The 18,594-nt window shown below is 34.1% G+C and overlaps 1 protein-coding gene across 1 annotated transcript in view; it reads right to left on the reverse strand.

Moving 5' to 3' along the window:
* CCDC7 (coiled-coil domain containing 7) overlaps window positions 1-18,594 on the reverse strand; it is a 403,758-nt gene that overhangs the window by 277,761 nt on the left and 107,403 nt on the right. The window contains 4 exon segments of the mRNA XM_087420895.1: window positions 4,800-4,854; window positions 5,736-5,821; window positions 11,220-11,309; window positions 11,981-12,011. Of these exon segments, the coding sequence (XP_087277021.1) occupies window positions 4,800-4,854; window positions 5,736-5,821; window positions 11,220-11,309; window positions 11,981-12,011 (262 nt within the window).

Raw genomic sequence — 18,594 nt, forward strand, 5'->3', positions numbered from 1 at the left:
ATAATGGTTAAGTTCTCACACTCTGCTTTGACGGCCCAGGGTTCACAGGTTCGGATCCTGGGTGCAGACCTATGCACTGCTCATGAAGCCATGCTGTGGCGGGCATCCCACATATAAAGTAGGGGAAGATGGGCATGGATGTTAGCCCAGGGCCATTATTCCGCAGCAAAAAGAGGAGGATTGGCAACAGATGTTAGCTCAGGGCTAATCATCCTCATCAAAAAAGAAAAGTGTGCAGAGGATATGAACAGACATTTTTCCAAAGAAGATATAAAGATGGCCAATAGGCACATGAAAAGATGTTCAATATCACTAATCATTAGGGAAATGCAAATCAAAACTACAATGAACTATCACCTCACACCTGTTAGAATGGCTACAATTACCAAGACAAAAAACAACAAATGTTGGAGAAAATGTGGCGAAAGGGGAACTCTCATACACTACTGGTAGGAATGCCAACTGGTGCAGCCACTATGGAAAACATTATGGAGATTTCTCAAAAAATTAAAAATAGAAACACCATATTACCCAGCTATCCCATGACTCTGTATTTATCCAAAGAACTTGAAATCAACAATTCAAAGAGACTTATGCACCTCTATGTTCATTGCAGCACTATTCACAATAGCCGAGACATGGAAGCAACCCAAGTGCCCATCAACAGATGAATGGATAAAAAAGATGTGGTATATATATACAATGGAATACTACTCAAGCCATAAAGAAAGACAAAATTCTCCCAATTGCAACAACATAGACGGACCCTGAGGGTATTATGTTAAGCAAAATAAGCCAGAGAGAAATAAGCACCGCATGATTTCACTCATATGTGAAAGATAAAGAAACTCATGGACAAATAGAACAGGTTAGTGGTTACCAGAGAGGAAAGGACTTGGGGAGCGGGCATAAGGGGTAAAGGGGCACATACATATGGTGACTGAGAAATAATAATGTACAACTGAAATTTCTCAATGTTATAAACTAATAATACCTCAATAAAATTTTATTTAAAAGTCCTTTTTGAGTTCTGATTAGAAATGCATTACATTTATTATATTAATTTGAACAGATCAATACTTTCATAAAATTAAGTCTTCCCATTTGGCAACAGTAAAATTCAGATTACAAGAAATACTTTTTACAATTCTACCTTAAAAAATTCATGTAACTTATAATTAACTAGTTTGATTATCACTGAGTTAAATTATTGCAAAAACTCTCTAATTGTTCTCCCCTACTGCAAAATTCAATCTCTACCCCAAAATTCATGATTATTCTTGGCAGAATGATCTTAATAAAAAATACCAAGTGGATCATTCTTAATATTCTTCAATAAGTCCTCATTTCTTACTCAAAATCCAAACTACTAATGCCATCCACACATGGCCCTTATAAGGCTTCCTACTACTCCTCTCCTTAATCCAAAACTCCTATCATACTCAAGCACTTGAATCTCCCTAAATAGCCTTTGTACCCTCAAGTCTTTGTCTTTCCACATATTGTTATTTCTAAATAGTCGGAATCAATTGGAGACATTATGTCTCCAGCATGTGCTAACATAATTTATTTCGGCTTCGAAACTAATATAGTGTTATATGTCAATTATATCTCAATGAAAGAAATTCTTTAAAGACCTTAAATTCAGAAAAAACAAATTTAATATTTCCTTATCGATTCTGTACCTCCTATATTATGTTATATGCAACAATTTTATTCAAGTACATATAGAATGCAATACAATTGCTGTTTATATTTGTATTAGGATCTTCATATCCAGGAGTAAGTAGTAAGTAGTTTTAACAGAAAGACAAAGAGTTCTTGGCACTATGCATGAAAGAAACTAAGTTTCTGTAACTTTAGAAAGGTGATGCTCCTTGAAAAGAAACAGTCAATGGGGAGATCACATTTGAATTTATGCTTTTAGTCATTTTAGCCCCACCTACAAATAGAGATGATCCTTGGGCTATCCAGTCCAACCAGAGTGCATCTGATAACCCTGCAAATCTGGTCAAGTTAGTTAACAACTCTGAGTTGCCTCTTCTAAAAATAGAATGAATGATAGTAATTACCACCAGCGTACAAAAATATGATGTACATGATTTGACTCACAAAAAATTAAAATATGTAAAATATTTTCATTTTCTATAATTTTAGGTTACAAAAAATACATTTGCCCTTTCTTATATCCATATGTTAAGCTGCCAATCATCCACTTAGTAGATACTTGCCTAGAGTAAATGCACTCTATTTTTCTAACAAACATCTGAAATAATCAGATAATAATCTAAATAATCTGAAAATCAAATTTAATAGAATAACAAAATATTTTATATCATTTTACCTAAGCATGATTTTGTTAAGTACAATTCTGGCTACTAACTGCCAGTCCATACAGTGTCTTTGACGAATAAGAAAAAGAACACTTCATTCAGGCAAATGCAGCCATATGCCAGGGTGAACAGCTGGCAAGTAAACTATGGGCTAGATTTCAACAATAACTTATCCCTTAGCCCATTCGCTTGTTCAACACACAATCTGTACAACATAAGGGCAGCCTTGGGTCCAAATGGATTATTTTATATACACACTTTAAATGAATGTTATAATAATTACTGGAATAATGATCTTCTAAAAACTGAACAACTAATAAAAAAAAACTAGGTACTTTTAAAAACCAAAAGTTTTTATTACATTAACACATTTTATAAGCATATAATTACTTGAACAGACAGATAATAATTCCAACTGATTCTATTATCCATGCCTGCCTGAGGAAGCAAAACTGAACATATTTTCACTAACTGCAAACGCTGAGCAGGATTCAGAGAGCCATGTTTGCAGTTCAGATTTCACTACCAATTTGTTCTATAATCCTAAGCAAGTTACTTTTTAGCTTTTATTGATCTCTGTAAAATGGCCTAGATAAGCGATGGTTCATAATAGAGTTTTGGAGGAGGGAGATAAATTCCATTGAAATTCTCATTGAATCTATAGAGCTTCTCCAGAAAAAAATATACCTACACAGAAAATTTTGACTTTCAATTCAGAAAAAATAATTTAAAATCATACTAGCTGCTACAGACTAAACGTTTGTGTCCCCAAGAAATTCATAACTGAAACCTAATCCCCACTGTGATGGTATTTGGAGGTGGGGCCTTTGGGAGGTGATTAGTTCATGACAGCGGTACTCTCATGAATGGGATTAGTGCTCTTATTTAAAAAAAAAAAAGACTCCAAAGAGCTCCCTTGCCTTTTCTGCCATGTGAGAACACAACAAGAAGTCTGCAACCCAAAAGAGGCCCTCCCCCCACCATGCTGACACCCTAATTTTGAACTTCTAGCCCCCAGAATTTTGAGAAATAAATTTCTGTTGTTTATAAGCTACTCAGTCCCTGATATTTTATTAGAAGAATCTGAACGGACTAAGACACAGCCCAAATAAACTAAAACACTAGCTTAAAGATTTCTAATATTTCTAATATTAATAATATAATGGTATTATAATGAATTTTTAAAATATACAAAATGCTGTTTTATATAAAATTAGCTGGTAAATGTGGTAGGCAGAATTCTAAGATGGCCTCCATGATCTCCATCCCTATAATCTACTCCCTTTGAGTGTGGGTGGGACCTGTGACTTGCTTCTAGCCAACAGAATACAGCAAAGTGATGAGCTGCGACCCCCTTTACTAGATTGCAGTATGTATCTAAAGCAAGGAGATGTCACTCCCATGATCATGTTGCATTATGTAAGACTCTGTCGTAGCATACAAGAGAGACTCTTGGCTGGCAAGAATAAGCAAGCTGCTCTGGTATAAACTGCCTATAGAGAAGACCACATGGCTGAGAGCCTCAGTCCTATTACTGCAAGGAACTGAGGTTTGCCACATCCACTTGAGCTTGGAAGAGGACTCCAAGTTACAGAACGGAATAAAGCCTAGCCAACACCTTGATTGCAGCTTGATGAGACCTTGAGCATAGGACACAGCTAAGCCATGTTCAGACCCCTAACCCAACCAAACTGTGAAATAGTATAAGTTGTTTAAAGCTGCACAATTTGTGGTAACTTGTTACACAGGAATAGAAAACTAATACCACAAAGTTGTACATTTTACATTCAATATCTCCAGTGGTACTCTCATTTTCTTCCCAAATTCATGTTATCTGATTCTTGAATCATTCAGGCGCATACTTGTGGGACACAACTCCAGCCACTCACTGAAATGGGTGATGAACTCGGATGGTTACTAAGAAGTTAACTTGTAGCAAAAGAAAGTATTCCAAAGCCAAGATGAAATAAAGGGTCACTTGTATTCCTTTCATTGGCTCACACAAAAAAGAGTGGGCTATACAGTTTACAATTTCTGAAGAACTTTTTCTTACTTGCTTCTTACACTTCTTATACCTTTTTGAGATAGATACGAAAGCTATTGTTTTACCCATTTTAGAGAAAGAAAATAGGAAGTTCAAGCAGGTTAAAGGGACTTGTTCAATGTCACATAACTAGTAAGTCCTTGTTCTGACTTCCAATATGATGTTTTTTCCTCCATGATACTGCCTATAGTTGAGTAAACCATGGTAATTTTCATAACCTTGACAGTAAACATGCCTGGATTTACCATTTTATTTTCTGAAACTTGCTGAGAAAAGTTGACCAACAAGAAATAGCTTAGGAAGAACTTTAGTACATACACACACACACCCCTCTATTCACATACACACTAATGTTGTCTATACATATAATTCTCAGAGAACTTATTAATCACATTTAGATACATAGAGAGAGTGTGTGTTACCTGGACTTGAAGCAAATCCTCTTCTATTTTAAGCTCTTGGACTGGAGACTCCTTCCTGTAATTAAAATTGTTTTTAAATATATCATTATATTTTAAATTACACGACTACTTTTCTTTCTTGAGGAGTACTTAAACCATTTTAAAGAAATAAAATTTTTCAAAAGAAATTCATGATTTTTAAAAGTCATAAAATCCACATAGGTTAAATGATAGATAATTGAATAACATTTCTCAAGCTAACTTCTCAATGATATGATTAAAATATGGAAAGATGAGATGGAGCAAGAATTTTCAAAGTACGTTGGTCATTTTTTCTACTCTGGTCATCTTTTCTTCTCTAAGTCAAAGGTCAAGGCCATTTGTCCAAAGAATTTCTTTTCAGAATTTGTGGAAGTCTATAAAAGTTGAATTCATACTTTCTTTTTAAACTATATATTTATATTAGGATTTGACCAAGCAAATTCCAAATGCAAAAATTATCTTATATTACTAAAGAAAATATTCACTTAATAAGGCCACTTTACAATAATCCATATACATAAAAATAGATCATTGTTTTTATAAAATATAAAGTAAAAAAAGAAAGACCGGGGCGTTAACATAAACACTACAGATCATTAGCTAGACCATCAAGGAAACAATGTAAATCCTTTTTCCCCTAAAATTATTTACAGATTTGATTCTGTTTACCTATTCCTGAATATCTTGTAGTTCATTCTCCTCCTCTAACCCACTCTAAGTTCTTTGTTCTTCCCTTCTCAGCTTTCTCCCACAATCATATCCCAGTCTGCTTATAAAACTATATATTAGCTAATGTTATCTTTTTTAGAAACCTGTTAACAAGTTATGTCTATATGACCTCAAATTGTTTATATAAAGTGACAATATAAATGTTGAACAAGGAAAAAAATATTGACATGTATCTTTATGTCTTACTCTTCTGAATCCTCAGATTTTCCTCTGTCTTTTTTCTTCTCCATTTTTATAGTTTTCCTTGTTCGATCATATGTAGGCTTTATTTTCTGTATAATTTTATATAAGCCAGAAATAAATAGTTAAGGAGACAATAAATTATAGGGGAATATATGATAATATACATTACTAACATTTCCATTTTACTTTGAGAATCACTATACTATGTTTCAATGAAAATTTATCTGAATAGAAGCAAAACAAAATTAATGATATAGTCAGAACATTTGTTATAGTGCTTTAGTGAATATAAGTAATATATAAGCTAATACATTTCAAAACAATTAAACTCCCTTGACAAATTACAGCCAGTTCTGCTATAACACAGCATATGCCTTCTTCAAAATCACCTCACTACAGAAACCATGCAAAAAAAATTGAAAGATATATGGGAAAAATGGGGTTAGGTGCACAGCATGCAAAAACCTTGTCAATGAGACATTAAAAAAATAGAAGCTCAATAAAAACATTAGTCCAGTTTTATACAGCTAAATGATTATGAAATATATACTATGAGAAATATAGCTCTTTATCTTGAAAAAGACATGAAGCTTGCTTGTGGAAGTGGGCATTGAATAGGTTGCAACTTGTAAGTTATCATGCAGTATTGGAAGGAGGGTTATCTGAAATTGGATAAAAAGTTGTAACACCAGATGCGGACTGGTACAGTACACTACACATGGTGAACCAAGGTAGCTTGTAGAAACTATCTTCTGCCTTCACCTAGTACTTTTTGCAGATGAAATTGTGCATAAACAAATGTAAATGTAAAATCCACATTATGCTTAAATTGTGCTATCATGTTGGAACAAATTTGCATTTCAAAACAAATATTATAGCAGAACTAACCACATTTTAAGTTATTCTTGAACTACTATGTAGTACCAGATTATTTTATATAAGAAAGTAGAGAAACAAATTAATTAGATTATTCACATTTTTAGATGAGCTTAATAATAGAGACCTATTTATGCATTAGATGGCTATTTCCTGTGTCAGACCACAACTTCCAACAGATACCAAATTCACTGCAGTGGCAAAATCTCACAAGTGAAACACAAAGTGTAATAATTCCTCATAAAATATGGAAAATAAGTATAATAATGAATTTCTATGAGAACTGTTAAGGTCTCTAAATAACTTTCTAGTTTAAATATGAGTTTTTTGATATGTTTCCTATATAGAAAAATCTAATATATACTGGCAATCAACAAACACTAAAATAATGAAAGAGAAAAAAAGACAAAAATAACGAACAGATCATCAGTGAGCTGTGGGACAACTTTAAGTCAACTAATATGCTTATAATTGGAGTACATGATGGAGAGAAGGGGTGGTGAAAAAGAATAAATATTTGAAGAAATCATGGCCAGTTTTTTTCAAATCTGATGAAAACTGTATACCCACAAATCCACAACAAGATAAAGAAAACTACCCCAAGATACATCATAATCAAACTATTAAAAGCAGTGATAAAGAGAAAATCTTAAAAGCAGACAGAAGAGAAAAGCAGATTACATACAAGAATAAGAAGGACAGCAGACTCTTGTCAGAAACAATGCAAGCCAGAAGACAAAAGGAGCAATAATTTTAAAGTACTGGAATGGAAAATAACCAGTCAACCTAGAATTCTTCATCCAGAAAAAATAGTTTTCAAAACTGAAGGCAAAAAAATTTCTTTTCAGAAATCAAAGAGTTAAAAGAATATATCAGCAGCAGGCCTGCAGAACAAAAATGGTAAAGAATCCTTCAAGCAGAAGAAAAATCATACCAGATGGAAATAAGGAAATACACGAATTAAAAAGAGCACCAGAAATGATAATTATGTGGGCAAATATCATGACTGTTTTTCTTGTTATTTAAATCTCTTTAAAAAGTAATAGTTTACAGAAAAACTAATAACAATATGTTGTACAGTTTATATCATATGTAATAAAACATGTGAAAACAACAGCACAAGAGCTGGAAAGGGACAAATGCAGGCATATTATTTTAAGGTTCTTATATGTGAAGTGATTTAATATCACTTGACTATAGACTGTAACAAGTTAAAGACAAGACTGTAAACCCTTTATTGTAAAGCAACCAATTGAGCAGCAAACACAAAGGTAAGACAGATTTTGACACTTGGAAGTGGGTGCTGTTGTAACCTACAACTAAAAATGTGGAAGTGCCTTCAGAATTGGGCAGTGGGCAGAGGCTGGAAGAATTTTATGAAGCATGAAAAAAATATTTAGCAAATTATTAAAAGAAGAAAAATCCCTTAACCTGATAAATGGTATCAAGAGAGGGACAAGGAAAGGGAGAGAGAGGCAGGCTGACTGACCACAAGAAACAAGAAAACATTCTCTTTAAAAGCAGGAACAAACAAAAAATGCCCACTCTCATCACATCTATTCAATGTTATTCTAAAAGTCTTTGCCAGCACAGTAAGGCAAGAAAAAGAAATAGAAAGTATTACAAATTGGAAAGCAAGAAAATTTAGGCTATCATTATTCATTGATACTTTGATTATACAAGTAGGAATTAAAAATCTAATCATTACAACAGTGTAGCTAGGTTTCTGGATGCATAATTCAATATATAAAAATCTATTATACTTCTCTAGCAATAGTTAAAAAATATCTTTTAAAAGATAGCAAATAAAATAGCATAAAAATATGAAGCACTTAAGAGTAACAAAATGAATAAGAGCTTTATGAAGAAAATCATAAACATTTATTGTAAGCATTAAAGAAAAATTTCAAAAATGGACATATTTAATGTTTATAAACAAAAAGATATATCCTGATATCCTAGATGTAAATCTCTCTAATTTGATGTACAGATTCAGTGCAATTGTAGAATTTGACAAGTTAACTCTAAAATATATATGAAAGTTCAAAGGCGAAAAATAAATAAATTTTATAAGTAACAAGGGGTTGACGTGTCCTACAAAATATCGGGACTTATTCTAAATCCATAATCATTAAGGATCTCAGGCATTGGCGTAGGAACAGACAAGGCCAGTGGAAGAGAACAGAAAGAGCAGAAACAATCTTCTTTAAGCAGTGATATTTTCCAGCAATAGCGTACGAAAACATACACATCTAGGAGATCCTATTTAGGGAGCTGTAATAGAAAGCCAGGTGATAGCAGAAATGGAATAAATAAGGAGTCAGCAAACTGCAGGCCAAATCTTCCCTGCTTCCTGTTTTTGTAAATAAAGTTTTATTGCAAGACAGCCGTGATCCTTCATTTATGTACTTTCTATGGCAATTTTCATACTACAGAAGCAGACTTGAGTAGCTGCAACATGTACTGTATGGCCTGCAAAACCTAAAATACTTATCTAACCCTTTACAGTAAAAGTTTCCTGATATCTGGAATAATTAAATGGATATGATAGTAATTAGGGAAATATTAGCAAAGTACAGTGGACACCAGATATTTGGGTCCAGTATCCTTTTCTCTTTTGTTAAGAAATAGCACCACATTTTATTAGGGTTCCACACCTCCCTCATCTCAAACTGTTCTGATAACATTTGACCTAAGCAAGACCAATCAGATCCAACCACCTAAGAACTGACTTTTATGGAAGGGAAAAAATTGGAGATAGGGAAAAAAATAGCCATAGCTCCCTCTCTAAAAATTCCCTGAAAGGACAGAAGTAACGGCTGTATATGAACTTTTGTTGTTTTGACTCCAGGAGTTGCCCTAGTTCTATCCCTCACCAAACACATTGTTCAATTTTCCTTCAGTTCTTTGAGTTACTCTAATACCCATCCAATCAATTTCTTGCTTTAGTTGCAAGAAACTTGCAGTTTCTCCTGCTTACAAAAAAAGAAAATAAAATCCTTAACTGACTGACTGACACACAGAAAACTACTGATTATCATTTGCCAGTCAAAGATAGGACTCAAATGTGGCTTTTGATTATTAAAATTGGTTGTCTACAAAAATAAAATTATTAAGGAGAATTAAGTTAGGAAAGCCTACTTTGAAAGAAAATTGAAATATCTGTTAGCAGAAATCCTGAGTTTGACATAATTCTATAGACATCCTCTTCCCACCATCCTATTACACCAACTCCCTTCTCTAAAAACAGACTGTCTCTCAGATCTCTTGGTCACTACCATAGTGTGGATATAATATTAGTACTATATATGTAGTGCTCCTTGCACATTTCTCCTTCACTCTTCCACACAATGATCAGAAATGCTACAAGTAATTTCCAAGGACAGAAGTTAAGGTCAGCCATTCATTGATTACATTTCACACATGTAAAGTATTGGAAATGTGACCACTGGACTTTAAAATATTCTAAAATTAATTGAGGAGTGAAGCAGTAATGATGTGCAGGAGCTGAGACAAGAATGGATAAGAGGTATAATCTATCAAATGAGCACCGAAGTTTCTACAGATCAGACAAGAAAATCATGTTGTACCACAGACCATATATTGAAGAAGCCCATGCAAAAATCATTGCACTCTAGAGCAGAATAATTGTGGGTTAGAGACACAAAACCTAAAGAAACAATACAAGAAAGCAAAACCAGAAACTGCTGAGACATCTTCAAATCATCTAAGAAGCTCCAAAATTTTTGAATATGGATCTAACGGTGCATGCTTAAAAAAAAAAAAAAAATTCTTACATTTGGCCAGACTATTCAGTTATTTAATATGACAATTTACTACTCTTATTTATTTTATTTTTTAATTGTCTATTCCTACTTGGAACTATACCTAAATGGAACTATTCCTAATTGAACATATGTGACAGCCCCCATCTTATATTTGACATCTGTGTAGGATCACTGCTTCTCTAACTGATTAAGCAACAAAGTTCCTAGTAATACTTCTGCTTCCTCCTCTAGTAAGGAAGAAATATCAAGTAATCAACATTAGTACATTCAAGAGTATTTTCCTTCATTTTATGTTGATCTTACATTGAAACATACATCCTATGTTTTTACATGGTTAATAAAAATTCACTTCTAATTCATTTGACTTTGTCGTCTGTAGTTTGAAATTTATTAGCTATATAAAATGGCAAGGGAGAAAGAAAAAAGGAAACAAATTTTATTCTTGGTATTTCTACACACTCTATTTGATATAGTGAACTGGGACACACACATTACATAATTGCAAAGAATACAATAAAGTGTATTTAAAATATATTTGAAAACCCTAATTTATTGATATTTTAATAAAGTTAAATATTTGGCCTAGAAATGTCTTTTGTAATGTTTAAATTTTATGTCTGTTCTTCATAGCATCCTCTTGGTTTTGATAGCCAATACTGTAATTTAGAATATAGCATTATTTTATTTTTTAAAGCACAGCTGCTATCAATTATTAATACTGAAAATGTATTATAAAACATTTAAATATCTTTGATTCCTATCCTAAAATAATAAGGCTTTTTAGATACTGTATGCCATTTTCAGACACTAAAATTTAACTAACCTCTGTATCCTTCAACTTTTGTAGTTTATTTTCCAGCACCAATTTCTCCTCTGATAACACTTGGAAATCCCTTTGCATCTGTTTGTATTTCTAAAAACAAATATTATAATTTTAGTAATAATGAAAAGTAAATGTCTCAATATAGACAAGTTATTTGGGTACCTAATTATTAAAGTAAGAAAGTCTTCATTAACTCATGAAAATAATGAACCATGGGGATTAATTTGTATAGTGAAGCTATAACTGGGTCTGAAAAAGGCCAAGGAACTAGAAGTGAGAATGAATGGAAGTTTAGAAGACTGTGCAATATTATAGTTCAATATTTCAGAAGTGGAGTGTTTCTGAGTGATAATAAAGTCCAGTAAAAGCAAAAAAATAGACAAAGTTCTCTAGCTCACATAAGCACAGAAATCTCCTGAATAAAATGAGTAAGCATTGAATCTTTTTTTTTTTTTTAAAGATTTTATTTATTTATTTTTCCCCCCAAAGCCCCAGTACATAGTTGTCTGTCATAGCTGCACATCCTTCTAGTTGCTGTATGTGGGACACGGCCTCAACATGGCTGGAGGAGTGGTGCCTCGGTGCGCACCCAGGATCCGAACCCGGGCCGCCGGCAGCGGAGAGCACGCACTTAACCGCTAAGCCACGGGGCCGGCCCAGCATTGAATCTTTATTTAAGATTATGTATCCTAACAACTTCTAGAATCTAATAACATCATCAAGGGCAAAGTGTAATTTCAAACTGAGAGTGCTATACTTACAGCCTCTAACAAACGTTGATCATTCATAGCTCTGAAAAACAAATGTATTATAATTTTACATTTATATTTTTATTTATGTAACACACTTATACATTTCTTTGTAAAAAATTTAAAATAAAACAAGATTAGAGTACACTTTGACCACCACTCCAAAAATCCAATGCTTTCCCCAGATATATTATTAGATTGCTATTGTCTTTCCAGAATTTGTTCCATGCATTTATATAATACTGCATGTACCTATTCGATTCTACAGTTTTGTTAGTGGGTTGGATGTCTGTTTTGTTTGCTTTTTCACATAAATGATAACACTGCATATATTGTTCTTAAGTTATTTTTTTCACTTTAATATGATGTCTGAGATCTATTTATATCGGTAAACATAGATCTATCTCACCCCTTTTAAATACCACTTCTTATTCCACAGCAGGATTTGGCAAACTTTTTCTGTAAAGAGCAAGATAGTAAATATTTTAGACTTTGCAGGCCAGATGATCTCTGTCACTACTACTCAACTCTGCAAAAGCAGCTACAGATGACAGGGAAATGAGTGGGCGTGGCTAGATTTGACTCATGGGCTGCAGTTTGCTAACTAGTGTTCCATAGTATGGATAAACTATAGATTTTTTCTTGACAAATGAGTTGTTTATTTATTATAATCAAAATTTTTAAAGCTCTACTAAAATATAATTAACATACCATACAATTCACTCATTTAAAGTATACAATTCAATGGCTTTTAATATATTCACCAAGTTGAGCAGCTATTACCACTGTCTAATTTTAGTACATTTTAATTACCCCAAACAGAAACTCTGTACCCATTAGCAGTCACTCCCCAGCACTGTCCCAGCCCTGGCAGCCACTAATCTACTTTCTGTCTCTATAGATTTGCCTATTGCAGATATTTCATATAAATACAATTATACAATATGTGATCTTTTGCAACTGGTTTATTATACTTAGAATAACGTTTTCAAGGTTCATCCCTGTTGTAGCAAGTTTCAGTGCTTTGTTCCTTTTCATTGCCAAATAATATTCCATTGTATGGATATACACATTTTATTTATCCATTCATCAGTTTATGGACATTTGGATTGATTCTATTTTTTGGCTTTATGAATACTGCTACTCTGAACATCCATGTACGAGTTTTTGTGTAAACATATGCTTTCATTTCTCTCAGGTATAAACGTAGGAATAGAATTTCTGGATTATATGTTAACTCTATATTTAATATTTTGAGAAACTGACAAACTGATTTCCATAGAAGATGTACCGTTTAAATTCTCACCAGCAATGTATGAGGGTCCCAATTTCTCTACATCCTTGCCAATAATTGTTATTGTCTGTCTTTTTTATTATAGCCATCCTTGTAGGTGTGAAGTGATATATCATTGTAGTCTTGATTTTCAATTCCCTAATGATTAACCACGTTGAGCATTTTTTCATTTACTTATTGACCATTTGCATATCTTGTTTGTGAAAATGTCTATTCAGATTATTTGCCCTTTTTTTTTTTTCGGTGAGAAAGACTGGCACTGAGCTAACATCTGTTGCCAATCTTCCTCTTTTTGCTTGAGGAAGATTGGCCCTGAGCTAACATCCATGCCAATCCTCCTCTATTTTGTATGTGGAACGCTGCCACAGCACGGCTTGATGAGCAGTGTGTAGGTCTGTGCCCGAGATCTGAACCTGCGATCCCCGGGCCACTAAAGCAGAGCGCGGGAACCCAACTACCACACCACCAGGCCAGCCCCGGCCCATTATTTAATTGGGTTATTTATCTTTTTATTACTGAGATATAAGAGTTCTCTATGTATTCTGGATACAAGTCTCTTATCAGATATATGATTTGTGAATAGTTTTCATATTCTATGAGCTGTCTTTTCACACTCTTGATAGTATCATTTGCAGTACAAAAGTTTTTGATTTTTATGAAGTTCAATTTATCTATTTTTTTTCTTTTGCTGGTTTTGCTTTTGGCATCTTAAGAAACCATTGCCTAACTCAAGGTCACAAAGATTTACTCCTGTGTTTCTTCTAAGAGGTTTACAGTTCTTAGAACTAAAGTTCTTAAATTTAGGTCTTTGATAATTTTGAGTTAACTTTAGTGCATGGCATGAAGAAAAGATCTAACTTTATTCTTTTGCGTATGGATATCCAGCTGTGCAAGTACCAATTGTTAAAAAGACTATTCTTTCCCCCATTTAATTGTCTTGGTCTCCCTGTTGAAAATCAATTGACCATAAACGTAAGGGTTTATTTCTGGACTTTCATCTATTCCATTGATCTATACAGGTCTATCTTCATGCCAATACCACATTGTCTTGATTACTATAGTTTTGTATTAAGTTTTAAAATCAATTAAGTGTGAGTCCTCCAACTTTGTTCTTCTTCTTAAGATTTCTTTGGCTATTCTGGATTCCTTATATTTCCACATGAATTTCAGGATCAGCTTGTCAATTCTTGCAAAAAGAAAGCTGGAATTTTGATAGAGATTACACTGAATCTATAAATCACCTTGGGGAGTACTGCCATCTTAAGTCTAACAGTTCATGAAGATGGGAAGTCTATTTGTTTATTTAGGTCTTAAGTTTTTTCAATGATGTTTTGTAGTTTTCAGTGTAAAAGTCCTGCACTAAATTCATTCTCATTCTCTTTGGTGCTATTGTAAATGGAATTGTTTTTCTTTATTTCATTTTTGGAATGTTCATTGCTAGTTTATTAGCTTCCTAGGGCTGTTGTAACAAAGTATCACAATCCGGGTCACTTAAATTTACTCTGGAGCCTATAAATCTAAAATTAAGGTGTTGGTAAGGCCATGTTCCCTCTGAAACCGCTAGAGGAGGATCCTTCCTTGCCTCTTCCAGCTTCTAGTAGTCCCTGACAGTCTTTGGATTGTGGCAGCATAATTCCAATCTCTGCCTCCATGGCTGCCTTCCTTCTGTGTGTATCTGTCTTCTCCAATTACTGTAAGGATATCAGTCATATTGGATTAAGGGCCCATCCCACCCCAGTATGACTTCATCTTAACTAATTACATCTACAATGACGTATTTCCAAATATGTTCATTCTGAGGCACTGGGAGGTGAAAGCTTCAACATACCTTTTTGGGGGACACAACTCAACCCATAAGAGCTAGTGTATAAAAATACAATTGATTTTTATTTATGACTCTTGCATATTGCAACCTTGATGAATTCATTTATTTCTTCTAATAGTTTTTAGTGGATCCCTTAGGATTTTCTATATATAAGATCATGACATCTGCAAAAAGTGGTAGTTTTACCTTTTCCTTTCCAGTCTGAACATTTTTCATTTCCTTTTCTTCTTTAATTGCCCTAGCTAGAACCTCTACTAGAAGTGGTGAGAACACCCTGTTTTGTTCCTGATCTTAGAGACAATGTGTTAAGTCTTTTACCATTAAGTATGATGTTAGTATGAGTTTTCATAGACAGGCTTTATCAAATTAAGGAAGTTCCCTTCTATTCATAGTTTGTGGAGTATTTTTACCATGAAAGGGTATTAGATTTTGTCAAATGTTTTTACTTTGTCTAATAAGCTGATCATGTGACTTTTTTTCTCTTTTATTCAATCAAGATCATATATTACATTAATTGATATTTGCATTTTAAACCAACCTGCATTCCTGGGATAAATCCCACTTGTTTGTGGTATATAATTCATTTTATGCGTTGCTGGATGCGATCTGCTAGTGTTTTGTTGAGAATTTTTGCATTTATACTCAGAACACATTGGTCTACAGTTTTCTCACGATATTGTCTGATTTTGGTATCAGAGTAATACTAGTCTCATACAATGAGCTGAGAAGTGTTAGCTGCTCGTCCACTTTTTGATGCTTCCTGAGAATTTCCTGGTGGAAAATACTTTAATTATGAATTAAATCTTTTTACTAGTGACAGTTTCACTCAGATGTTCTAGTTCCTCTTGAATCAGTTTAGCTTGTAATTTTCTAGGAATTTATCCATATCATGTAAGTTATCTAACGTTGTCATACAGTCGTTCAGAGTATTCTCATAAAATTCTTTACCATAGATTATTGAGCCATTCTCCTACTAACAGGAATTGAAATTCTTTCTCCTTTTTGCTATTGTCACACTGATGTAATAAATTTCTTTTGATATGTGCCTGCTTGAGCATCTTTCTTTCTCTAGGGTAGATAAAAGAGGTTTGCTTTTTTTAGGGTGGATATAAAAGGGGTATAATAAGGTATACATTTTTGTTGTTATTATTAAATAAACCCTGCTAAATTGTCCTTGCAAGTGGGCAACTCCTATTGTTCTAGCATTTTAAGAGTATTCATTATATATACTACATCTCTGTCAAGACTTAATATTAGAAAACTTTTACTTTTTGTTAAACTGATAGGGGAAAAAATATATTGTTGCTGTTTTGCTTTGCACTTCCCTGATCACAAGTCAGATTGAGCATCTCCTAAAATGTTTATTGACCACTGTTGTGTCTCTTCCTTAAATTATCTATACATATACTTTGCCTATTTTTTGAGGTTTTTTTGCCTTTTTTATGGAATTATATATTATTATCATCACTCCTTCTATTGTATATGCACAAATATTTTCTCCCAGTCCATTGTTTATCATTTAACTTGGTTCATTTTTTAACAAGGTCTTTCTAATGTTGATAGAGCCAAATGCCTTCCATATATTTATGATTTTGATTTCTTACATTTTGGTCTGTAATCAACACTAAATTTAGTTTTTTGAATGTTATGAAGTAAGACTTTCTTATTATTTTTTGGCCAAATGCCCTTGCCAGTGCCCTAGCTGGCCAATGAAATTCATTCAAGACTTTGAATTTACCATGTTGGAGTCAGGATGACTCCATCTTTGACATAATATAACTACCTGTTATACACGTTCCTGGACTAAAAAACAGGTGGAAAGACAAGACAGCCTACTATCCTTACTTCTGACTCCTATGCCTCCTTAGAAAAAAACATCATAATGGATTTCTTAATGGGCCTGCTTTCCTGTCAGGATCACACATGATTCTGGTGATGGGCAATGTTGTCACCAATGTTGACATCCCCAAGACTGGACACTAGCTCTCAGCCCCTGTTCACCAAAGAGGTGTTATGCCGTCACAAACCATCCTACATCCAATCTAAAAGTTCTAGTGAAGTTGTAAAAGTTTTAGTGTAGTTTTAAGCTTCAATGACTTCAAAAGTGTAAAGCTACAAATGTATTAAACATTATTTCCATTTCCTTTACATCTTCAGTTTTGTGAATTTTGTGAGTTTTTTGTTTTTTGGTTTTTTTTTTTTTTGGTGAGGAGGATCAGCCCTGAGCTAACATCCATGCCAATCTTCCTCTTTTTGCTGAGGAAGACTGACCCTGGGTTAACCTCTGTGCCCGTCTTCCTCCACTTTATATGGGATACCACCACAGCATGGCTGGACAAGTGGTGCATCAGTGCGTGCCCAGGATCCAAACTCAGGCCGCCAGTAGTAGAGCGCGCGCACTTAACTGCTACACCACGGGGCCGGCCCCTCAGTTTTGTGAATTTTGAATACAGTCATGCACCTCATAATGATGTTTGGGCCAACAACAGACCACATATACGACGGTGGTCCCATAAGATTAGTACCATACAGCCTAGGTGTGTAGTAGGTTGTAACATCCAGGTTTGTGTAAATACACTCTATGATGTTCGCACAACAAAATCGCCTAACCATGCATTTCTCAGAATATAACCCCGTCGTTAAGTAATGCATGACTGTAAATTAATTATGTTTCAGCCAATCTGACGGAATATGGAAAATGCTGACCCAAACAAAAAGTTTTAACTGAAAAAACTTTTTTTTAATTATTATTCAAAAATTTTTAAATAAGTGGAAAAGAAATGTCCATAATCAAATTTTGAAATGATGTTTCTTGAACAGTTGTATCTTTATAGTTCTGAAGTTATTAAAGCTTAAAACCAACTAAGACTTTTGCCAAACACTGTATTTATTTTAACAGAATGTTAAAGGATGTAACTGTAACAAGTTGTTAAACAGAGGGACCAACTGAGACCCTGAGCCCCAGTATCACCTATGAAAGTAATAGGTGAGGCATATGACCATTAGCACTTGAAAAAAAGTAGGCAGCCAAGAAAGAGCACTAAAACCTTTCACTGATATGGACAATATAAAAGGGTCAGGAAAGAAGACAGAGTATTTCTTTGCAAAGAGCTGTCTGGTGGCTTGAGCCCTATCCAAACCCTTAAAGGAGGGGTGGATATGCTTGCCTTTATCTCAAGCCCAGAAAGAGACACTTTAAAGATTTTATTTATTTATTTTCTTCCCCCCCAAAGCCCCAGTAGATAGTTGTATGTCATAGCTGCACATCTTTCTAGTTGCTGTATGTGGGACGCGGCCTCAGCATGGCCGGAGAAGCGGTGCGTCGGTGTGCACGCGGGATCCGAACCCGGGCCGCCAGCAGCGGAGCACACGCACTTAACCACTAAGCCACGGGGCCGGCCCAGAGAGAGAGACACTTTAAAAAGAATACTCAGTCTCCATGTGTTTGTTTATTGTTGTTATTATCTACTACTTAACGAAGGAAATCATACAGTATTTGACCTTCTC

The sequence above is a fragment of the Ceratotherium simum genome, chromosome 32 (assembly GCF_057802395.1).
Source record: "Ceratotherium simum simum isolate JZ-2026a chromosome 32, ASM5780239v1, whole genome shotgun sequence".
NCBI classification, from domain to species: Eukaryota; Metazoa; Chordata; class Mammalia; order Perissodactyla; family Rhinocerotidae; genus Ceratotherium; species Ceratotherium simum.